The sequence below is a fragment of the Micromys minutus genome (assembly GCF_963924665.1).
Source record: "Micromys minutus genome assembly, chromosome: 10".
Classification (NCBI taxonomy): domain Eukaryota; kingdom Metazoa; phylum Chordata; class Mammalia; order Rodentia; family Muridae; genus Micromys; species Micromys minutus.
Window position 1 is genome coordinate 44,947,894 of NC_137979.1, and position 25,843 is coordinate 44,973,736.

The 25,843-nt window shown below is 39.1% G+C and overlaps 1 protein-coding gene across 3 annotated transcripts in view; it reads right to left on the reverse strand.

The window, feature by feature from the left end:
• The window catches only part of MED1 (mediator complex subunit 1), a 38,204-nt gene that overhangs the window by 7,522 nt on the left and 4,839 nt on the right, over nucleotides 1-25,843 (reverse strand). For all 3 annotated transcript variants that reach the window (XM_080923995.1, XM_080923993.1, XM_080923994.1), the window contains exons 3-16: nucleotides 21,765-21,843; nucleotides 19,402-19,456; nucleotides 19,165-19,297; nucleotides 18,203-18,231; nucleotides 13,536-13,607; nucleotides 11,933-12,007; nucleotides 11,201-11,274; nucleotides 9,313-9,402; nucleotides 7,352-7,463; nucleotides 6,561-6,685; nucleotides 6,153-6,271; nucleotides 3,610-3,811; nucleotides 1,134-1,229; nucleotides 926-1,031 (exon numbers count right to left, since the gene is read on the reverse strand). In XM_080923995.1, coding sequence (XP_080780121.1) covers nucleotides 926-1,031; nucleotides 1,134-1,229; nucleotides 3,610-3,811; nucleotides 6,153-6,271; nucleotides 6,561-6,685; nucleotides 7,352-7,463; nucleotides 9,313-9,402; nucleotides 11,201-11,274; nucleotides 11,933-12,007; nucleotides 13,536-13,607; nucleotides 18,203-18,231; nucleotides 19,165-19,297; nucleotides 19,402-19,456; nucleotides 21,765-21,843 — 1,367 coding nt within the window. The remainder of the gene's footprint in view (nucleotides 1-925; nucleotides 1,032-1,133; nucleotides 1,230-3,609; nucleotides 3,812-6,152; nucleotides 6,272-6,560; nucleotides 6,686-7,351; nucleotides 7,464-9,312; nucleotides 9,403-11,200; nucleotides 11,275-11,932; nucleotides 12,008-13,535; nucleotides 13,608-18,202; nucleotides 18,232-19,164; nucleotides 19,298-19,401; nucleotides 19,457-21,764; nucleotides 21,844-25,843) is intronic.

Below are 25,843 nucleotides of genomic sequence, written 5' to 3' on the forward strand. Positions count from 1 at the left end.
CTAAACAAGATTTCTGTTTTTGTTTGGGAAGGAGGCTGCAAGGGCAGAGCGCGGCTATGGAAGGAGGCTATGGAAGGAGGCTATGGAAGGAGGCTGCAAGGGCAGAGCACGGCTATGGAAGGAGGGGAGACGAGTGGGATTGAGGTGCAGAATGTGAAATTCACAAAGATCAATAAACGTTAAAAAAAAAAAACTTAAGTAAATAAAATCTCTTTGTAAAAAATAAGCTGTAAGCCCCCTACTTTAGAAAGAAAAATTTCAAAATTACGTATTCATGTTTCCAGGAGGATGGCTAGTTAAATGTTAACTTCACACACACTGCTACATAATATGGTATATGCGTAAGAAGAGAATAGGTTACAGAAAAAAATACTAATAACTTAGGCAGGGCACGACAATGCCTGCCCTTTTATCTGCACAAGGCAAAGAAAGGCCTACTTCTGAATTTAAGGCCCACCTGGTTTAAATAGTAAGTTTTACAGAGGCAATAATAGTGAGAGCATGTCTTTAAAAAAAAGAAAGTGCATTTTCCCGCTCTCTATCACCTTAAATATACAACAAGGCCTGAAATTAATAGCTCCATCATATATATATGCACACACACATCCTATTGTATATATAGTGATATTTAAATAACAAACAAAATTCACATTTCCTTTAAAACTCAAAGCTTAAAAGTAGTGAATTTGAATAAGTGGTAATGTTGCTAATGATGGAAACATATAGACAGGCATGAGGATGCACATTTTTCAATCCCAGAACTCAGGAGGCAGAGGCAGGCAGATCTGAGTTCAAGGGCAGCTTGGTCTATAGAGTTCCAGGAAAGCCTGTCATGAAAATAAATAAATACACACATACATACATACATAAATTATACTTTGTACAAATCTTAGTGGAGTTCTTAAGAGAAAAGGGTCAGTACTACCTCTGAACAACTTTGGCAATGAAGTCGTCTGTACAGATTAGTGCATCTGACAGCCCCTTGTAGAGTTTACAGCTCACATGTGTTGAGTCTTGCACATCCATCACCACTGAAAGAAAAATGTAGAAGCAATCCTTGTGATATACCCAGGTTCTCAATCTTTCAAGAAAGATACACCCCAAGAGACAGGTTTGCCACCCACACAACTCACCACACACAAGGGAGTCATTCACAGGGTGCTGAAAAGATACACTGAATCGAGATTCTGAGAGAGGGCACACTTCAAACTGGAGGAGCCCAGGAGAATCTAAAGAACAAGGAAAAAGATCATAATCATATCTAAGACATTAAACAAACAATTGTCTTTACATACACAGTGACATAGCTGAACACCAGGCACACAAGATACACATACACACAAGCAGGCAAAGCATCCATGTATAGAAAATAATTAAGACATAAAAAATTAACAACAAAAAATTAGTACACATCCTACATTGAGAGTGAATTCTGAAACCGAACATATTCTAGAATTATTCCATTTTGTAACTTAGGACACAGTCTTGTATAGCACAGGCGACTCTTGAACCCATAATCCTGTTTTAGTCGCTCTAATACCGAGATTACAGGCATCCGCGACCTTGCCCAGCTCTCCAATGTTTTCATTCCATCTAACAAGTAGCCATCCAGTACCATAGAACTTACCTAACTGTATTGGGTTGATTTGGTTGGTTTCAGAGACAGGTTTGCCCATGCAGTCCTGGGTAACTCCAACTCACTATGTCCGTCTAGTTGTACCTGTACCTGCCACTGCCTCTGCCTCCAAGTGCTGGGATTCAGTCACGCACAACATTAGCCTGAATAAAACCTACTTTCTTTTTTGTTTGTTTATCTAGACAAGGTTTCTCCGTGTAGCCTTGACTGTCCTAGAAATCACTCTGTAGACCTGGCTGGACTCAGTATCATAGAGCTCCACCTGCCTCTTCCACCAAGTACTGGGATCTCTGTGAGGGTCAGACCATCCTAGCCTACTTAGAAAGTTCTGCTGAACCAGGGATGCACAGTAAGACAAAAAAACAACCAAACAAACACAAGCATGTACTGAGACCAGGTATATTTACATATGTATACATAATATATATGCATTACTGATTTGTTTTGGATATTGTTTTAGACTTGCTTTGCTTTGTTTTTTGCAGGGCTGACAACTGAACCAAAGGCCTCATCAGTGGTAGGCAAGAATTGTACTTTAACCTGTTGGTTTGTTTCTTTCTTTTCAGACAGTGTCTTTCTGTGTAGCTCAGAGTTTTATTCTACCTTTGCCTCCAAATACTGAGATTAAAGATAAGCATGACCACACCAGCAGCTTTTTGGTTTTTTGTCTTAAAATTTATTTGGCAATCTAACAGGCATTCTAGTGGCACGGGCACAAATACCCACACACACATCACATACAGAATTTTTTTCCATCTAATTCTCTTATGAGTACACTGTAGCTGTCTTCAGAAATACCAGAAGAGGGCATCAGATCTCATTACAGATGGTTGTGAGCCACCATGTGGTTGCTGGGAATTGAACTCAGGACCTCTGGAAGAGCAGTCAGTGCTCTTAACCACTGAGCCAACTCTCCAGTCCCAAGGATGAGGAGTTTAAGAGCAGCATTACCTGAATACTCAGTTCAAGCTTGTCTAGGGGTATCTCAGTGCCTATCTCAAAACAGTATTTCTATAGCAGTTCTGTGGACTTACATTCTGTTTCTTGTTGCCTGAAACCTCCACTGATAGATATCTGTAACACTAAATAAACATCAGTAGAATGCTATGTGACCAAGGTAAAAAATTAACTAATCAACGTGGGTAGCCAAAATTTGCATCAAAGGTTCAAGTAGCCAATTGTGGTTTTTTATGTTTTTTTTTTTGTTGTTGTTGTTGTTTTGTTTGTTTGTTTTTTTTTAAAGCATCCTTTAAGAATCCAGACAGAAAAAGAAAGGGTCATAGATTTTTGACTTTTAAAGTTATATGACCAAATGGTATAAAGACTGGGGTGGGGTGGCCTGCTATTTTAAGGACTAAATCTATCACACATAACAACCTAAATGTTAGTATTTAGAAAATATCTAGCGTGTGCGTTAAACTAGAAAAGTAAAGACACATGGACTAGCTATGGTACTACTCAGAAGAAGTGAACAGGCATGGAAGTGCAATCCATAATGTTAATGTAGGAGAAGCTGAAACAGGAGGGTCACCTCAATTTCAAGCATGTGACACACTGGGTTCAAGACAAGCCTGGCCTACAAAATGAGCCCATCTCAAGAATAAAAACAAATCAATAGGGAACTGTTAAGTCTCACAGACAGACAGACAGACAGACATCAGTAGAAGTTTCAGGCAACAAGAAACAGAATGTGAACCCAGAGAACTGCTTTAGACACATACACAGAATGGTTTTTACTCTAAATGCCATTTGAAACAAATTAATTCCATCAAAGTAATTTGTGGTGACAAAACTAAATTCCTGATTGTGATTGTTTTGCTTACAGTGACAATTCTTTTGATCTGAATTTAGAATCAAACGCCTGTAGTCTATAAAGCTGTATGGGTCTTTTAATATCAAACTACCAAATTCAAAAGCCATTGAAGAAGTCAGCATCAATCTTCCAGTAAATTTATCAAAAGGAAAGAGAGTACCTTCTTTTAAAATAGTTCTTTTGACACAGCTTCCAATTAGGGTATTATAGGCCACTTGATGTCTGATCATATTCAAGATTAGAGGAACTCGGCCTGGGTGCTGGAAGGTGATTTTGCTGACCAGTGTTCCCTGCAGGCTTTGGCCATCAGGAAGAGGAGCATCTTTATTGAGAAAATAGCAGTGCTGCTGACCTGGAAGAGCCTAGGCAAAAAAGGAATGTAAATGAATGTGATTTACTTACCAGTATACCAAGTCACAAACTATCCTGGAGCAGGCAGGAGGAATACCAAAGTATGGGAAGTAATAAATTTCACATATCTATCTGTATAGACCTCTTTCAACTGACGTTATGAATGCCAACTAGTTATTTATTTAGCTAAAAGATACCTGTTTATGAATGTACTATTGAGGTAGAATCCTAACTTAGCTAAAACAAAAACTACCTTAGAAATTTTTATCAGGAGTTTCTAAAGAATTACAAAACCATATCTTAAGTAAAACATTCTATATAATGATACTATAGCTAGAACTAGAGAGCACTGATGTTGTATAAGTTAAGCATTCATATGAAATCAAGCACCGAGGAGGTCAGGCCTTTCCTAATTTACATACACCAGCATTTGTCCTCCATGTGTATTTAAGGCCTTCTCATTGTAGTACTCAAATGGGCTACGGCTGAAGTGATGGCTCAGCAATTACAAGCTCACCCGCTCTTTCAGACAACTTAGGTTTGGTTCCCAGCACCCATCCATCCACATGACAGCTCAGCCTGTAAGTCTAATTTCGGGAGACTCTGATACCTCTTCTGGCTTTCATGTGTGCACAAATTCATATGTGTACATACATGCAAGGAAAATACTCAGACATAAAAATAGTAAATTAAAAGGAATCATTTTTCCCCCTTTAAGTTGGGGGTCTCACTGTTCACACTTGGCCCAAAACACAATCCTTCCTCCCCACCCTGAGACAGGCTTTCTGTGGTGGTTTAAATATGCATGCCTCATGGAATGGCACAATCAGGAGTTGTGTGCCCTTGTTGGAATTAGAGTGTGACCATGGGGATGGGCTTTGAGACCATCCTCCTAGCTTCTAGCCTGCTGCTGGCTTCCTTTGGATTGAGATGTAGGACTGTCAGCTCTGGATGTTGCCATGCTCCTGTCATGATGATAATGGACTGCACCTCAGAACCTGTAAGCCAATCCCATTTAGATGTCCTTTATAGGAGTTGTCTCAGTCATGGTGCCTCTTCACAGCAGTCAAACCCTAATTAAGAGCTTCTCTGTATAGCCCTGGCTGTCCTGGAACTTGCTCACTCTGGAGACCAGCTGGCCTTAAACTCACAGATATCCACCTGCCTCTGTCTCAAGAGTGCTAGCATAGGGGCTGGAGAGATGGCTCAGTGGTTAAGAGCACTGACTGCTCTTCCAGAGGTCCTGAGTTCAATTCCCATCAACCACATGGTGGCTCACAACCATCTGTAATGGGATCTGATGCCTTCTTCTGGTGTGTATGAAGACAGCTACAGTGTACTCATATATAATAAATAAATAAATCTTAAAAAAAAAAAGAGTGCTAGCATAAAGGTATCCCACCATGTTCCATGTTCTCAAAAAAAAAAAAAACCAAAATCAACACCAAAACAAAAACAAAAAACAACAACAAAAAACTTAATATCTTTCAACCTTCTAAAAGGTCAAGATAGCATTAAAAAAATTTTCAATTCTGATACATTTTTTCTATTGCTTTTTTTTTAAAAGTATATGTGCTGCCAAAGCGAGCACTGCTTTTTTTTAAAAAAAGACTTATATATTATAAGTAAGTACACTGTAGCCGTTTTCAGACAGACCAGAAGAGAGCATCAGATTTCATTACAGATGGTTGTGAGCCACTATGTGGTTGCTGGGGTTTGAACTCAGGACCTCTGGAAGAGCAGTCTTAACCACTGAGCCATCTCTCCAGCCTCCTTTCTACTGCTTTTTTAAGAAAAGGTTTTGCTAACCCTAAGTCAAGGCAATCCTTAAGCCTCCACTTCCCAAATGCCATGTTTCTCCAGTCCAGGCTTCTCTGTAGATACTTCTTAGCATGCCTATAGTCACAGCAATCTATAGGACTGGTTTAACATCACCTTCTGTTAATTACATGAGAACCTGTCTAGAAAGAAGAAAAAAGAGAACAGGAAAGAATTGGTTAACAGCCACTTGCTGCTCTTCTAAAGGACCTAGGTTCAGTTCCCAGCACCCACATGGCCACTCACATATATCCATAACTCTAGTTTAGGTGATCTTCTTACTTCTGTGGCACCATGCACACAGGTTATGCATATACTTAAATATAGGCAAAACACTGATGCACATAAGTTAAATACATAAGAGATATACAGAAATGTAGATGATTGTTTAGCTCAAAAGCTCATTCTCTTTTGCTTTAGTATGTTTATGATGACTTTTGCCCGAGGATGATTAAGCAATCCAAAAGAAAGATATCAGACCTCACTAATGCTATAAAAAACCAACATTGTTGAAAATCCATAGGGCCTACTTACAGCATAAAATCGCATATTGTGATTCAAAGGTAAAGGGTCAGGATCCTTTGACAGCTCAAATTGAGTGATGAGTTCATAGAGGGGCAAGTAAGTAGGCGGAGTCTCAAACAACGGGATTCCTGAAAATACAAGCACTGTTTGTAACGACCAAATTAAGATCAAAATATGACAGCTCCACTGTCCTCTTTTGCTCTTCCTATGCATTCACCCATATATCCAGAAGGTCTTGCAGAGCTTACAGAGCACTAGTACTAACTACCACTACTTTCCTAACATTGGTACTCAGCAGTACTTCTCTGAAGCCTAAGGACTATAAGTTGTTTAAGAGAATCTGAAGTCTTCCATTCTCATTTTAACAAGTTGTGTCTTAATGGGTAAAACCTACCTTTATTAAAAAATTGAGCTTACCCGTGCAATTTTGCAGTTTCTGAACAAATGCTTTAGATACTGGGATTGGCTGGGGAAATTTCAAGAAGAAACACGCAGGAAGATCAACACTGTTGGCACTAGTGACTGCGGAGAAAGAAGGGGTCCTTCAAAAAAAGAAGAGAGGAAAATTTTCTATTTTGAAAACTATGAACACTTTTTCTTAAACATGTATATATTACATAGACATACAAAGTCTATCAAAAGCTTACTTTTCTACCATCCTTACCACAATCTCAAATAATATTATTGTGTTAATTCTCAAGTATTTGATAAAGTATGTATACTGGGGCTCAGGGTCTAGCTCAGTGTGAAGAAATACACTTCTTATTTGTAGTCCTGGGTTCAAAAGTCAGTACAAAACTCCAAATAATTTATTAAGAGCAAAGAATGTCATCTATAGCGGATACGGGCATAGCTTGGTGTTTACTGATGCTATCTAGTATTCTAAAAGACCCGTGTTCAATTCCACATGGCAGTCTCAGGGGATCAAATGGCCTCTTCTAGCCTCTGGGGGCACCAAGTACAAAGACCCACATGTAGGCAAAACACACATACACAGAATTAAAAAATTAAATGAGTTAAACACAAATGGGTACTGGTGTGTAACTCAAGTAGAAACATTCCAGAAAAGAACAGGAGCGAAGTGTGTGCATAGACGCAAAGGGTGACAGCTAAATATCCCAGGAGGATAAAGACAAATAAAATCCAGCTCACACTGGGCTTACAGCTGAAAAACAGACTTCAATACTTTAAAACTATCTTTATCTTACCATTTGTTGTCAGCTGGGTGTGAACCCATAATTAATGGGGCAATTGGGAGTTTGTACATAGCAGAGGTTCCTTCAATTGTCACTGAGGCATTCATTCCCAAAGACCGAGGAACTGGAAATAGAAAAAAACAAACAAAAAACAGATTTTCTACCTTATAAGTAGGACAAGGATCTCAGCACTAAAAAGACAGGAATGGTGGTGTTGTGTGTCAACCCAGCATTCTTCAGAATGAGGAAGGAAGATGAGTCTGAGTTAGTGGCCTTCCTGAGCTACAAGGGTAGACCAAGTCTCTAAAACAGAACAAAGCACAAGACAAAAAAAGCCAGGCATCATGTAAGCAGGGGCTACAGAGTGAGTCTGAGGCCAGGCTGACAAGAAAGACTTTATTTTCCAAAAACCCAGAACGAAAACACCCAACAACTAACATACAGCAGAAGCCCCCCCTCCCCAGCATCAGTCACAATGAATCTAGATACTATACTTGCACAAAATTGACAAACGTTACAAGCTTGGGCTGGAGAGGTGGCTCAGTGGTTAAACACACTGGCTGCTCTGGGTTCTGGGTTCAATGCCCAGCACCTACAAGGCAGATCATAGCTGTCTGTAACTCCAGTTCTGGGACTTACACAGACATGCATGCAGGCAAAACACCAATGCAAGTGAAATACAAAGAAAGGAGAAAAAAAAAAGAAGCAGGTTGAGTGAGCAGTAAGAAGCAAGCCCGCCAGTTTTACTCCATGGCTTCTGCATCAGGTCCTAACCAAAGAGGAGAAAAGCTACCTTTCCACAGCAATCAGTATTTCTCGCTGCTAATGATTAAAGACCTCACTACCAATATTTTCTTTCCCTCACAACTTCACAATGTAATGAGCATACGACTACAGGACAATGATTGAAGCTATACCGAGCACAAATACAGTACTGGGCTCATTCTCCTGTTCTTTTGCTTAATTAGTCCAAACATGAACAGATGTGCTAATGTACACCCAAAAACCAAGTTCATCCTCAATTGAAGGATGAACAAGTCTGAGGCCAGCTGACTCTGCCTCCCCACTCCACCCCCAGCTGTGGCCATGATATTCCTATCTCAAAATACTACAAACAAAAAGTTAAAATACCAAGTGTCATTCATTACCACAGTTAAGTCATAGTTACGTAGTTATTTTTATTTGTCCATTTGTTTATTTGATCATGAGAGAGTGTCATCATGTGGCTTAAGTTGGCCTTCAACTCAGGTTTTCCTGCATGCTAGTCCTCAATGCTGGAATATCCCACCAAACCCAGCCTTCTTCCTTTCTAAAGTAATAAGGGAAGCTGCTTACTTTGTCAGTAATCTGTATTTCATCAATAACTCACTTACTTACTAAGCTACTATTATATATATGCTTGGGTGCTTACATGCATATACATGTATATATGGGAGGTATATATATGGATATGTATATATGACATGTTTGTATTTTAAGTATTTTTTAAAGATTTATTTATTTATTATATAGAAGTTAACCGTAGATGTCTTCAGACACACCAGAAGAGGGCATCAGATCTCAATACAGATGGTTGTGAGCCACCACGTGAGAACTGAACTCAGGACTTCGGGAAAAGCAGTCAGTGCTCTTAACTACTGAGCCATCTCTCCAGCCCGACATGTTTGTATTATATCTGGGCATTTGAATTTTATCAACATGTTTAACACATTGGAGAAAAGGACAGTATAGTGGTATATGCTATAACTCCAGCACCTAGGAGGTAGAAATTATCCTGTCTCAAAAAAATCTGTATCCAGCTAGGAATGCTGGTTCATTCATACCTATAAACTCAGTTCTTGGAAGGCTAAAGGGATATGTGTGATCACTACAGTACAATTCTTACAATCACCCTGAGTTATATAGTGAGTTCCAGGACAGCCTAGGTTACAGACAGAGATCTGCTCAAAGTACATGAAACAACAAACACTTACCATTCTTTTCATGCAAAATGATAGGAGAGGCAGTCTTATCATCCAGCAGGTCAGACGGAGAGGCATAGTATTTCATATTCATTAAATGACCTAACATAAATGAAAGTTATTAATTAAGGCACCTTTATTATTAAAAGTATACACTTTAAAAAAGCATTCAAAATATTTGTGGTGGTACTGACTTACAAAGAAACCTCATCTCAAACTAACAACAAAAGACTGGGAATAGCTCAGGGAAGAGTGACTACCTAGCATATGAAAAGCCCGAAGTTTAATTAAATCCTTAATACTTCTCAAAAAACACACATACACTCCTACACCTACACACACACAAATGCTGAGTATGGTGGCTCACACTAGCCGGGGAATGCAAGGCGTAAGCCAGGCTGCACTACACAGTGAGTTCAAGACCCGCTCTGAAGACAGTGAGACCCTGATTCAACTTAGAAAGAGACAGAGAGTGACAGAGACAGACAGAGACAGAGACAAAAACAGACACTGGGTAGAAATGTAATTCAGTTGATAGAGTATTTGCCTCAAATACCTGAGGCCCTTGGTTTGAGCTCCAGCACTGCATTAAAGTATAAAATCCATAGTCTGGGGCTTGAGAAGGCTGAACAATTTAAGAGCACTGGCCATTCTCCCAAAGGACACAGGTTCAACACCCAGCACCCACATGGTGGCTCTTAACAATCTGTAATTCAGACTCCAGGGAGTTCAATGCCCTCCTCTGACCTCTGTACAAACAAAAACCCATGCACATAAAATAAAATTTAAAGCAAAGAAGGCAGAATGGTAAATCAAGATCAGCATTAAATACAAGAAAGTTTGCCTTAAAACACACACACACACACACACACACACACACACACACACACAATTCTATAGGGCCAGAGAATTAGCTTAGTACATAAGAAAGAACACTTGACACCAAGTCTGACAACCTGAGTTCCAAAGAACCTTTTATGCTGGGTCAGAACTGACTCTCTACATACTTAAAAGAACACACATTCAGAAAGAAGGTAAATGTAATAAAATAATAATAATAATAAAAAAACAAAGAGTTGCACAAATGTGCAAAGTTATGTCCCAAATAAGCTTATAAAATATAACAAAAAAATTATTGATTCTAGGAATAACAAAGTACTTCCCACAAATAAAGAGAAAGCATTAACATCTTAGAAGTCATTAAAAATTACTGGTAACTTTCTTTTTGAGCTTATGTCTTCACAGGCTCATGGTAAAATTAAAAGTGATATACCCAGGGCTACAGAGATGGTTCAGTGGTTAAGAGCACTGACTGCTCTTCCAGAGGTCCTGAGTTCAATTCCCAGCAACCACATGGTGGCTCACGACCATCTGTAATGGGATCTGGTGCCCTCTTCTGGCCTGCAAGTATACATGCAGATAGATGCCCTCTTCTGTTGTGTCTGAAGACAGCCACAGTGTACTCATCAAGTAAAAAAATTAAATCTTTTTTTTTTTAAAAAAAAGTGCTACCCTCTCAGGGACGGGCAGGTGGCTCATTGGCCTAGCATGCTTAGAGCTCTGGTTGATTACCAGCACTTCAAGGGACAATCAAGGTGCTGGGAGATGGCTCGTTGGCTGAGTGTCGCCAGGCAAGCACAAGCCACTAAGCATGCCAGCCTAACCCACGTGATCCCTACACCATGCTGGGTAGTGACAGGAAGATAACTTACTCCTGGTCCAGGATCCCCGAGAAACAGTGCCTCAAGGGACTAAGGCAGAGTGGTAGAGTAAGCTGCCTGTTCTGGCCCACACACACATGTGCAATACACTCACATCTATATTAAAATAAAATAGTGGCCCTTAAACTAAATCCATACACTTTCTAAATTAAAAAAAAAATCAAGATAGGATAACGTACCCCCACTCCGTGGAGTGAGATAGCCAACACTTCCATGAAGAATCTTATCCAAGGGAGTAGCATTAGTTGCCTTCCTACAAGACAAATGATCTATGTGTGATTGAATTTAACAACTGACATTTTCAGTCAACGGTCTGATATTGAGCTAAGCTCATAAAAGTTTTATAATACTATCAAAATGGCTCTAACTTGTAATTGCAAATAGAAGATGTGTTTTCCACCTTCAATGAACAGGGCTCTTTTCCAGTAACCATGACTGCAATACAGTAAAAAGTACAACTAAGCCAGGTATGTACATTCCAGTAACTCTATTACTGCAGGGGTTGACACTGCTGCATTTTACATGTCAGCTGGACTGGGTGTCCTAGAGACACCCAATGTTAAATTAATAAATAAGGATTAGAATTGGATAGCTATCATATAATCAATTCAACTGAGAATATTTAGATATAGTCTATAGAATAATAACCAACAACTCGGCAATAACTGAGCTATCTCAATTATCAATGAGTTTGAGTTGTTATATTCAGAAAATAGAATGTAATAATCATTTTAAAGTAACAGCAAATAGTTTGTAAAAGAGATATAGTGCAGATATATGCGACATCGTTATATGCAAAGGCATGTAATCACATATACTGTAGTACACCTATAAGTGTAAAAATCAAGACATTACAAAGACCCTGGAGGAGAAACTAAAAATCACAGAATGGCCTCATCAGCCCGTCTTACCAGTACATAATTGCCATTTTAGAAAGGTCCTGTTCTAAGGATTGGAGAGCCAGATACATTTTAGTCTTCAGTTTGCTAGAGAGTAGGTGAGAAGAAAATGAGTTACAGAGTTGAGCAGTAAGCACATACAAGCACTGTCATAGGCCAGGCATGGTGGCACACATGCTTAACCCCAGTATGTGTGAAGCATAGGCAGCCAATCTCTGAGGTCAGGCTAGCCTAGTCTACAAAGCAATTCTAGTCCAGTCAAGGTTCAAAACAACAATAACAAGGAATCCAAAAAAAAAACCTGACTCAGTGGTTAAAGCCAAATAAACTATTTTAACTCTTAAAAAAAAGAAAGAAAGTTGGGGGCTAGAGAGACAGCTCAGCAGTTAACAGCATTGCCTGCTCTTCCAGAGGTCCTGAGTTCAATTCCCAGCAACCACATAGTGGCTCACAACCACCTATAATAGAATCTGATGCCCTCTTCTGGTGTGTCTGAAAAAGGATACAGTATACTCATATAAATATAATAATTTGTCAATAGTCCTTCATATGTTACAGCATAATTCTGAGGGGCTGGAGAGATGGCTTAGTGGTTAAGACCACTCACTGACTGCTCTTCCAGAGATCCTGAGTTCAATTCCCAGCAACCACATGGTGGCTCACAACCATCTGTAATGGAATCTGATGCCCACTTCTGGTGTGTCTGAAGAGTTACAGTGTACTTACATACATAAAATAAATAAATACAAACAAACAAATACCCACAAAACCAGGTGTGGTTTGCACAACTTTAATCCTAGCACTCAGGAGGCAGAGGCATATAGATCACCATGAGTTTGAGCTAGGCTGGTCTCTATAGCAATCCAGGACAGCCAAAATAACAGTGAGAGACCTCTTTTATAAAAAGTAAAATAAACAAAATACTAAATAACAAAGCTGAACATCAAATCACATGGGGTAATCTTATCACGTGGGATAAAGAAGAAACTGAGGAATTCAAGGCCAGGGCCATTCTCAACTTCATGTTGAGGTCCAGCCTGGGCTACTATACAATTTTTTTTTTCAAAAAAACAAAAATTGTTTTCAGAACTACCAGAGCTTACATTTATTTTCCTTCAAAAGAATCAGGCAGTTTAAAAGAATCCCAGCTAGGTCTATACCCTAAAATCAACACACTGAAGATATTTCAACAATTGCATTCTATTCTATCTTCTCAAATTTTAAGTCATTACAAACAAACATGGCCATTTTCAGATAAATACCTTAGGAGACAGAAAATAAGTTAAACCAACAAACAAAAAACTAAAATTAAAAAAAAACCCAAATCCAATAAAAACTCCATATACAGAAAATAAACATTTTAAAATTAAAATCCAACAAACAAAAAACTAAAATAAAAAAAAAACCCAAATCTAAAAACTCCATATACAGAAAATAAACATTTTTAAATTAAAGTAAAAGCACTTAAAACATCATAAGGTGAACTATAAATTGCAGTTTGAATAGAAACTAGGAGTAAACACACAGCAGAGAGGTATAAAAATGTATAACCCTAACTGCTCACAGACTCATACTCATTTTTCCAAAATGGAAATGAATAAATGAAATTACTTACTTGTCTCCTGGAAGGTTATACAGATTAACAAGACCCTTAAGATGCTTAGAAAATTCATCAAAATTCTTTTCCCTATAGGGAATTCAGGAAGGTAGAGAAAGAGAAAATAGAATAAGAAATTGTTACTTTATTCTACAAGAAACATGGCTATACAAACTCATTTTAATAACCTGCTCACATCATTATCCAGTTTTATAGTCAATCTAGAAACAAAAAAAAAAAAAAAAAAAAAAGCTAAGCTGCAGATACTCCCAGTTCTAAGTGCTGGTTGATGCTCCAAAGAGCCTAGTTTCAATTCTTGGCACAGCGCCCTACAACTGTTTTCAAATTCACTAACACTGCATCTCATACCCTTTTAGCTTATATGGTACAAAGAAGATGTTCATACACAAAAACTTCAAAAACTGAAAATAAAGAGGGCTGAAAAGATGGCTCAGTGGTTAAGAGCACTGGCTGCTCTTCCAGAGGTCCTGAGTTCAATTCCCAGCAACCACATGGTGGCTCACAACCATCTGTAATGGGATCTGGTGCCCTCTTCTGTCATGTAGGCATACATGCAGGCACTCATTCACACAAAATATATAAATATATTGTTTCTTCAGATGAATCATCTGAGTTTAAGGCTAGACTGGTCTACAGACTGAGTTCCAGGGCTACAGAGAAAAAAAAACAAACAAAACAAAACAAGTAAGTCTAAGGCAGTGGGACTTGTTGGTATAACCCTAACACTCAGACTCTGAGGCAGGAAGACTGTGGAGAAGAGTGAGCTCATGATCAACTTGAGCCACAGAGAAAAGACTTGATTACAAAACCAAAGAAACAGGGGAAATTGAGTGAAAAAAAAAAAGAAAGAAAACCAAGGAATAGGTCTAGAGATATAGCCAAAGGGTACTAAGGGTGGGGCTCTCTCCGGCACCTAAGTGGAAAGGGAGGCAGAGTCTACAGTTCCATGGGTCAACCCCTAGAACACATACAGTCAAAGGACAATAATTAATATTTAGCTCATATATACATTTAGCTCTTTTGCTTTTCTTAACTTCTCTTTTTAACATGTGACTGGGTCCACACTTCAGTATGTTTGACTGAAAATGTGATGGAGAGTTGTAGAGATGACTCAGTGGTTAAGAGCACTGACTGTTGTCCTGAGTTCAAGTCCCAGAAACCACATGGTGGCTCACAACCATCTGTAATGGAATCCGATCACCTATTCTGATGTGTCTGAAGGCAGCTACTATTTACTCACATAAATAAAATAAATAAATCTTAAATACTCATTCTAGAGTATTTTGATTACACATCTTAGTGAGTTTCAATGCAATAGTTACATGGTTTATTTTACATTATCACCATTTATCTATTTATCCATTAACTAATTCATTCACTCATTTTTACTTTATATACATTTATGTTTTTGCTTGGGTGTATGCATGCATGTATGCATGTATGTGTAAGGATGTCAGATTCCCTAGAACTGGAGTAACATACAGCTGTGGGAACTGAACCTGGGTCATCTGAAAGAGAAGCCAGTGCTTTAACTATTGAGCCATCTCTCCAGCCCCATTGCTTGTTTGTTTAGATAGAGTAGCTCAGGCCAGCCTAATATTATGTAGCCCAAAACTCAAATTTGCAACAATTCCACTACACTGGCCTCTGGGATACTAGAAAAGATTATAAGATATATGCATACCAATATATTTGACCATACATATGTTTTTGGGTTTTTTTGTAGTTTTGTTTGGTTTTGGTTGTTTGGTTTCTCTGTAGCTGGCTACCCTAGAACTTGATCTGTAGACCAGATTGGCCTCAAATGCAAAGATCCACCTGCCTCTGCCTCCCAAGTGCTGTGGTGAAAGGCAGGCACCACCACAGCCTGGCTGTATTACAGTGTTTAAAACATGGTTCCAGACCTGGTTTTGTAGTTCAAAACACTACTGTTCTTATAGAGAACCCAAGTTTAGTTCCCAGCACCCACATGGTAGCTCACAACTGTTTACAGACACATATGTGGTGAATATTCATACATGCAGACAAATTACTCAGCTATATAATATAAAACAAATAAACCTAAAAACATTTTAAAGGTTGAAATTGGATATTTGACTGTAAACACAATAAACAGAACACACACACACACAAACCTGAATATAAAACCTACTTCCTCAAAGTGAAAAATCTTTCTAAGACATCCTTTTGTTCAATATTCAAAACAAAAATTACCAGAACTTCCTCAAATTACCAGAAAGTCTGGGTTTAAATATAAATACGGGAATCCCACTCAGTTCAAAGGGAGACAAATCAAGCTAGTAGGAGAAGCAACCAGCAGTAACAGACTGTTATGGACACAGCTTTTTCTCAAAAGGGAAATAAAAATGCATTAATGGTATGGAGACAATGTTCTCATACACTCCCGATTCAATGGTAGGGCTTTGTGATGAGATTAACCTTAATTGTCAATTTGATGGGATTTAGAATCACCATGGAACAAAACCTCTGGGCATATCTGTAAGGGATTAGGTAGATTAGATCACCTCAAGTGGCAAGACCCATTCTAAAGGTGTTAATGTCCCAAGAGCTAAGGTTGACCAGACTGAATAAGAAAAACAAGACAGACAAAAGGAATTAAGAAGCATGGAGGAGAGCACCTTCCCTGCCAGCACTGGGGTCGCAGAAGAGTTTCCTTTATAGTGCTGCTGCCCTCAAATTCCTCACTCTACAGAGACCTGCCTGCCTCCTGAGTGCTGGGATTAAAGGTGTGTGATACCATGCCTAACATTCTATTCACATTTGATCAATAAGAATTCGGATGATTCTATTAGCACTTCTTACCCAGTAGTGATTTTGTCCTGTAGATATCTGACAAGGTGTGTGTGTGTGTACACATATACATACACATAAATATACATATGCACATAATATAAAATATACAATAACGTACCTATGGAAATAGTTTTGATTTTTGTGGTGCTGGAAGAAACTGAACCCTCAAGTCTATACACTAGGCAAATGCTCCACTAAGTTACATTTCCAGCTCATACATTTTTTTAAAATTGAACCACAGCTTTTTAAAAATATATTTTATTTTATATATATATATGAATGCTCTATCTTCATGCACACCAGAAGAGGAAATCAAATCCCACTACAGATGGTTGTAAGCAACCATGTAGTTGCTGGGAATTGAACCAGGACCTCTGAAGGAGAAGTCAGGGTTCTAAACCCCTGAGCCATCTCTCCAGCCCTTACCCAGATATTTTGATTATCACAATTGAGTGGATTCTTTTGGCAAGTCCAAAGAAAGAGGCCAGGGATGCTATCAAATGTTCTAAAATGTGTCTAGTAAATTCACTTTGGCAAAGGAATTCCAGTAATGCTGGGAAGTGGTGCATGTCTGTGACCTCAGTACTTGGATAAAAGAGGCAGGAGATCAAGAGTTCAAGACTATCCTAGACACATAGTGATCATGAGGCCAGTGTATACTGGATAAACCACTATCTCAAAAAGATACACACCGCCAGAGCTACTAAAACACACCTTTAATCTCAGCACTCCAGACGCAGGGAGTCTGAGGACAACCTGGCCTACAAAGAAGAGTCCAGGCCAGGCAGTGGTACCCTGCCTCAGGAAGGAATGAAAAGAGATAAAAAAATTACCTGCATAATACTGAAATGAGAAACTAAATATAGGGATAAAAACTGTCACACTCAAGACTGGTTGTGATAGAGGGTGCTTATAATGTCAGCATTTAGAAACAGAGACAGGAGAGTTCATGAGGATTAGAGGTTCAAGGCCCCAGGTGGGAGGGTGAGTTGATGTAAAGTAAGTAACATGAACAAGACCCTGGACCCAATACCAAGCACACAGAAACAAGTAAGATAAAGGCCAGGCATAGTGCTGTCCTAGCACTTCAGAGGCAGAAGCAAGCAGATCTCTGTGAGGTTGAGTCTGCTCCAGGACAGTCAAGGCTACGCAAAGAGACCCTGTTTCAAAAACCCAAGCAAACAATAAGAATAAAATAAGGTTAAGAAAATATTAAAGGTTCAAGGCCAGACTGGACTATATAGTGAATTTAAGGCTAGTCTCAAGTACATAAACTTCATGCCTCTAGTCCCAACAGTTAGAGACAGGATTGGGAGCTGAAGATTAATTACTCTTGGCTAAATAGAGTCCTGAAGCCAGCCTAGTCCTGAACCCAAACATAAAACCATGTCTCAAACGACAAACAAAAAAAGTCATGTTAACTCAATTCTAAACATAAACAGGAACAGACAGAAAGTCTTGTCAAGAAAATAAATTCACAGCCAGGCAGTAGTGGCACACGCCTTTAATCACAGCACTTGGGAGACAAGGACACATAGAGTCTGAGTCTGAGGCCAGCCTGACCTACACAGTTAGTTCCAGGACAGCCAGAGCTACACAGAGAAACCCTGTTTCCAAGAAACAAAAAATTAAATAAATTAATAAATAAATCAATTCAAAAATCCAAGTTATAAAGAACAGCAAAGTTTTCAACTTTTCGCTGAACTGTTGAGGCTGAGGCATGGTGATGTGTCTGGCAGACTGGACTCACTCTAAGACAAAGCCCTCCACCCCACCCCACAACTGCCATTCCCCTCAGAGAACAGGATTATCTGTCAGTGCCAAGAAATACATCAGTATTATCTGCTTACCGTAACTGCTGCACAAGCTCTGGACAGCTCTAAAATCAAAGAAATTAGGTTAAAGGATTAAACTAATTAACAAAATTAAAAACATCAAAAAGCATTATAATAGCACATGCTTCAAAACAAAAATATCAAAACCACAGAGAGCCCTTATTTCAAGACTAAAGCTGTGTGTGTGAGTGTGTGTGTGCATGGAGACCATAGATGTCTTCTTCTGTCAGTGGCCTTCATGTGTTCGGAGACAAGGTCTCCCTGAACCTGGAGATTACCCTGAGGCTTGATGTTTCCCTGAAGTTAGCTGACCAGCAAGCACCCAGGACCTGCCTGTCTCAATCCCACCAGCCCCTGACACTAGGGTTACATATATACCATTTCACATGATGCTAAGGATCTTAACTCTGGTCCTCACACTTTACCCAGAGACATCTTGCCAGTGTCTCAAAAAGCCTTTTTTCTACTTGAGAACAAGGAACTTGGGGTGAGATTTTTAAAATCAAAACAAATGAAATCATTTTTAAAGGAATCATTAGTAGTTTGTTTAAAGCATTAGGATCTCTCTTCACCATCATCCCTGTAATCTATCTAGAACTGCTTAGTTATACACATTTTACATCCATCTCTACTACAGGATTTTTTGTATTGTCTGTCATGATTGTAATCACTTTGATGGCAACTGAAAGACTGTTTCTGTATTCTGAGCATTTCTTGTTCAATCCAAGTACTAGTTTGTTAGTATGAAATGAAAAGTGTTGCTATGGTTGGTACTTCTACTCAGCAAAGAACTTGGATGATGTCAGAAAGACCTGTCCCTCTAAATTTTATTTTAAAACTACCAGTGTGGCCCATTACATCATCATTACAGTGGCTCATGAAAAAATCCTACAAGCCAAGCTATTCCAACCCCAACAATTCATTTTTAAGTATGTTCCTAAGTAAACCCCATAGATTTCAGTGAAATAAACACATACCACAGGATTCTCCCCATGGTGAGCCACTTTTACATCACAAAGCTGTCCTGCAGGATCTAACTGTACTTCCACATAGAACATATCTGACGTGATGTAACATTCAGTGCCACTGGCACTGAGATGAGAGCCCAGTCTAGCAGGAACAAATCAAAACAAAAAATTAATAGAAGACACATAAAAAAGCTCCCCAAAATTAGCACTGCAATGTACATTTCTACCCACAGTAAAATTACATACCCATTCTGTCTGGCTATTGATTCCAAACGATCAGTCATCGCTGGCAAAGATGTTACTACAAAAAGAAATGGGGGAGGGGGGAAAGGAATTCATATAGAATATTCCAAATAAGTGAGTATATCCACCCTTCAAAAGCCATAAACATACTCAATAGTTCAGATGCCTATAATCTGTAGCAAGTTTATTGAGGCTTAGCTGTGACCTGGTAGTCAGGTAAAGGACATGGTGATATGTCACTGAAATAAGTGGTAAGAGTATAGTAAGACTGTGACACTTAAACTCCACTGTCAATTGGACTGGATTTAGAAGTACAAAGATGTACTGCTAGTATATATCTTTGAGGGTGTTTCTGAGGAGGACTAACTGAGGTGGCCCACTCTGAATATGGGTGGTAAGGACTAAATACAAGGACTAAGGAGCAAGTGAACTGAGTGCCAGCATTCATCAGTAAATCTGACTATCAGTACACTGTGACCTGACATTCTGACTGTCATGCCTTCTCCACATGAGAAACTATACACCCTCAAACTGTAAGGCAAAAATCAAACCTTCATCCTTAAATTGCTTTAATTAACTATTATGTCACAGAAATAAAGGTAATCAAAATAAAAACATATTTGAAAGTTATGGAGCCTGCACTGTGGAAGCATGCTTTTAATCTCAGCACTCTGGAGTCAGAGGCAGACCTGAGTCTGAACTATAGTTTAAGGTCATCAGCCTGGTCTACAGAGTGAGTTCCAGGACAGCCAGAGCTACACAAAGAAACTGTCACAATAGACAAACAGAGACAGATGGCTAAAGAAAAACAAACAAAAACTATAGGGTCAAGTTAGGTGTGCTAGTACATACCTATAATGCTAGCTAACATTTGGGGGACAGAGGCAGAAGTATGAGGAGTTCAAGATCAGCCTTAGCTATATAGTGAAACCCTGCCTTTAAACACAAGATAGACAGAGGAAGACAAAAAATATGAACACCAGGAATGGCAATGCACACCTGTTATGTCAGTCCTGGACTGCATTACATAATCCCCAAGTCCGACTAGTCTATGAGACTCTGCCTCAAACAAAACAAAAAAACAAAACAACAGAAATACTATCAATCTATGATTTTCTCCTTTTTTATTACTACTTATGTGGGTCAAAGTATCTTTAACTAAGAAAGCATATAAAACTAACACAAAGCCAGGCAAGCATACTGTGTCCCTCTACGCCTAGGCTATCTAATAATGCTAGAATAAAAAGGATGAGAACATAAAGAGAGCCTAGACTGTATTTTTATTTTATTTTATGTGCATTGGTGTTCTGCCTGCAGTATGACTGTGTGAAGACGCTAAATTCCCTGGAGTTACAGACAGCTGTGAGCTGCCATGTGGGTACTGGGAATTGAACTCAAGTCCTGTTAAACAGAGTCTGGAGTTGTTAACCACTGAGCCATCCCTCCAGCCTCTCAAAGGTGTCTCTTAATGATGGAATATACAGTGTACTTGATGCCTTCCTTGGATTCAATTTCAAGCACATGTACTTTACATGATGTGAACTTCCTTCAGTTCAACTGGTAACTCCCCAAAACAACAACGAAAGAGTTCTCACATTACTCATAAAAATCAAAGGTAGAGGCTGGGCAGTGGTGGTGCAGGCCTTTAACCCCACGGTTCGGAAGGCAGAGGCATACCTCTGTAAGTTTAAGGTGTACATAGTGGAGTTCCAGGCCAACCAAGGCTACATAGTGAAATCCTGCCTCAAAAATAAATAAATTCAAAATAAATGCTTCATAATGCGAGAGTGTTTAAATTGGGAAAAAAGCACTTATTTTGAAAGCCTGACAGACTGAGTTTAATACCCAGAATGAACAGCAGAAAGAACTGACTCATTAACGATTTCTAATCTTCATCAACTTTGTTGCATATGCACATTTGCATATAACACACACACACACACACACACACACACACCATAAAGTAAACAAGTCAATAAAAAAAACCCTACAAATTCAGGAACAAATTAAGTTCAACTCCATAAATAAAATGAAAGCAACATCTAGCACAGAAAGTTATCTCCCTTAATTTATATTTCTGTTTACTTTGGAAGTTAACCTTCCTCAAAAATCCTTCTTAATGTGAGCCTTAAGATGAACATATTACAGGGCTAAAGAGACAACTCAGTGGTTAAGAGCACTGACTGCTCTTCCAGAGGTCCTGAGTTCAATTCCCAGCAACCACATGATGGCTTACAACCATCTGTAATGAGATCTGATGCCCTCTTTTGGTGTGTCTGAAGACAGCTATACAGTGTACTCATATATATAAAATAAATATATTTTTTTTAAAAAAAAATGAACATATTACAAAGGTGTGTACAAACCTTTCAGAGCCTTCTGCAATGTCTCCAAACAGCTGACCAAATGCTGATGCCCTCCAGAACTCATTACGACTCTCTTCTCCTGTATCAAATCACAAAATGAATCAAGTAAAAACAGCAACCAAACCAATGTTTCAGGTAAACATAGATGTTACCTTAGTAGATTAAACTGCAATTAGACTTACAGATTCTTTTTTTTCTTTGGAGACAAGGTTTCTAGACAGCTAGGGATGACCTTAAAATTCTGATCCTCCTGCCTCTAGCTCCTAAGAATAGTTGTCTTTTGTAGGGAGAGCATTTCCTAACATTCCCTTATTTGTAGGAATGAGACAGAGGGCTGTGGACACTCAGGGATCATAGTAAAATGTCTAGGCATCCTAGCCACCATGTGGTTACCGGGAATTGAGAACCTCTGGAAGAGCAGTCAGTGTTCTTAACCACTGAGCCATCTCTCCAGCCCCTTATTTTAGTTTTCTTAAGACAGGATCTGGAACTCCTCTTATAGCCTAGAATGGCCATCATTCTAAAATTAGAGTTGTATACCACCAAGCCCAGATAGCCTACAGACTCTTAACTCTTCTCCTGTTCATCTACCTAAAGGAAGAAAAGATCACATGGATGAATATATCCATACCAATATGTGATAGTACAAAAAAGTATTCTAGTATTAATATAAGCTAAATGTGGGAAGGAAAACTTTTAAGAATCTAAATGTTATGAGTGTAATCTACCGCCTACAGAAACAACAACGTTGCCAGGTGTACTGGTGCAAGCCATTAATCCCATGAGGATGATATCTGTAAATCTAAGGCCAGACTGGGCACCAAAACATACAACCAGGGTTAAAAACCCTGTCTCAAAAACAAAACAAAACAAAACAAAACAAATGGCTGGCAGTAGTGGTTCATGCCTTTAAACCCAGCAATCCAGGAAGCAAAAGCAGGCAGATACTGAGTTTAAGGCTAGCAAGGTCCAGGACAGGCAGAACTACACAGAGAAATTCTGTATTAAAAAATCCCCAAGCAAGTAAAATGAACACTTTTCAAATTAAATGTTTTCCTTAGAGTATTAAATGACAACCTTTAAATTAAAAAAACTGCCACATTCATTTAACATTTTTCTAAATAATTATCATTCACAAAAATGTGATTTTGTCACATTTTTATAATAATAATGTGCACCTTTAGAAATATATACCACATGTGTAAATGCTCATGAAGGCCAGAAGAAGGTGATGAGTTTTCAAATCACAAGAGACAGAGATGTAGATACACATTTTGTTTTGTTTCTCAGACAGGGTTTCTTTGTGTAGCCCTGCCTATCCTGGAACTCACTCTATAAAGATGGTCCCAACTCAGATCCACCTGCCTCTGCTCCCATGTGGTAGGATTAAATGTGTGTGCCACCACTGCCTGGTTTAAATTACTTTTTAAAACGTTTTTTTGGGAGGCTAGAGAGGGTTCCATGGTTAAAAGCACTTACTGTAATTGCAAAGGACTAGGGTTTAGTTCCTACCACCTATAAAACTGGTACTGGGATTTCCAATACACAGGCAAACACTCAAAAACAGAAATAAAAATAAATAAATGTACGAGGCATAGCGGCACAAACGTTTAATCCCAGCATTTTGAAAGAAGAGTCAGGTAAATCATTTTGACAGCCTGGTCTACACAGGAAGTTCCAAGTCTGCAAGAGCAACATGAGTCTTTGTCACCAAAAAAAAAAAAAAAAAAAAAAAAAAAAAAAAGAGAGAGAGAGAGAGAAAAGGTGTTGGAAAGCCATTCAGCAAATAAGAATACATGTTGCTCTTGCAGAAGATGCAAGTTTGGGACTGGAGAGATGGCTCAGTGGTTAGAGCACTGGCTGCTCTTCCAGAGGTCCTGAGTTCAATTCCCAGCAACCACATGGTGGCTCCCAACCATCTGTGATGAGATCTGATGCCCCCTTCTGGTGTGTCTGAAGACAGCTACAGTGTGCTCACATACATAAAATAAACCTTTTTTTAAAAGATTTGTATTAAAGAAGAAAACAAAGAAGATAAAGAAGAAGAGGAAGAAAGCTTGATTCCCAGCACCGGCAAGGCTGCACACAACCACCTGTAACTCCAGTTCAAAGGGATTCAACAAATGCCCTCTTGTGACCTCAAAGTACAGACATAGTGCAATATATAAAGACAAAACACCCATACATATAAAATAAATACTGTGGTGGCACATGTCTTTAATCCCAGCTCTCAGCAGAGGCAGAAGCAGAGACAGGAGGATCTGTTCCAGGCAAGCCTGGTCTACAAAGTGAGTTCCAAGACAGCCAAGGCTATATACAGAAACCATCTCCAAAAACTGATTAATAGACATGCATACATAATTTTTTTAAAACCTTATTTTTATAAAAGGAGGGGGTGGGCTAGAGAGATGGACCAGCAATTTTGAGTGTTTGCTGCTGTTCTAGACCTAAGTTTAGTTCTCTGGACCCATGGAGGCTACACAGTAAACCTCTGTCTAACAGGTAAATAAATGTACTTGAAAACATATAATGGAAGAGTGATGCTAGTTTCAAATGGCAGCTCAGGAGACAGAGGCAGGAGAATTATATAGTTGAGAACAGTTTGAGATATTAGTAGACCATGCCTCAAAATAGCAAACTATGGAACAATAAAAGGGAAAATCTAAAAACACTTTTTTTTGTATGCAAACAAAAATAAGATGATGCACGTGCATTTTTGAGCAGAATCCATAGTTTCAAAATGGAGGGCAATGGCCCAGCATGCACAAAGCCCTGACATCAATCTCCAGCAAGACAGTAAACAGTCAGTGGCAGCCTTTGCCTGCCATCTCAGCATTCTGAGGTGGAGGGAGGGAATGGAAATCAAGTCATTTCAAGGTTATCCTCCATTGTCTATTTTGTTTGGTCCCCACACCAAAACTGTCTAGAAAAGTAGCTAGAGAGATGCTCAGCAGTAGAGAACTGGTTGGTCTCACAGAGGACTCATTCAATTCCCAGTACCCACACAGTGGCTCACAACCGTCTGTAACTCTAGTTCCAAAAGATCTGATGCCTCCATGGGCACTAGGAACACACAGAGTACAAAGGTATACATGGAGAAAAAACACCTCCACACACAATCAAAACAAAATATCTTAGATTAGCAAACTAGCATCGCCTGCTTCCATGAGGAAACAGAAATTCACAGAGATCACAATTATATAATTTGTTCAAAGTCACACAGTAGCAAGTACTGCCATGGAGCCTAAAATACAGGACTTTGGTTTTAATTTTGCCCACTGCTAGAGAATGACTGTCTTATACATTCTAAGCAAACACTTAACCACTGAACTAATTACACCCCTTGGCTCTGGCCTTATTAACAAATTTAGTTCTTCCACTAGCAATAATCTGATGATTGGACAGATAAATGCTAATAAAGTAGACTTACTCTGGAATTAAAGTAAACCTTTGTAGGGAGAACAGAATATTCTCATTAAAGTGCAATTTATATATAGAAAAGCTAAAATATAAGTGAGCCGACACAAAGTGAATCCCTGTCCTTTGACTGCGGCTGAGTGATGTGAATGAATACTTAGCAGACAGCTAGCATGCTTTCCCAGGGCTCCACCTTCCACTTAAGTAGTTCAAGTAACACCACACTGGTGCACTGAGAAAGACATCAGCAGTGGATGGGTACCAAACAAGAGGTTAATAAAAAGCAAAAGCAAAACAGCAACCCAAAAAGACTCAATGTGACCCAATTTCAAACAGACCAAAGAGAAGCTAAGGAGAGCTGGGTACACAGCTGTCGGCTCAGCACCAGGGAAGCTACAGCAGGACCACCACAGACATACAGCAAATTCAAGACTACACAGAAGACTCTGAATGAAAGGGCCATATGATACAGGTCACCTGGGTAGTGAGGCAGAAGGTTGAGTGTTCAAAGCCTGCCTGAACTCCAGAACAAATTCAATGCCAGCTTGTGCAACTGCTTTACCAAATCAAGTTCACCGCTAGAGAAAAATACCAAAGACTGCTTCTCAGAGAAAAATACTGCTCTGTACTGACAGCAAACACCACAGCATGTAGTCACATGT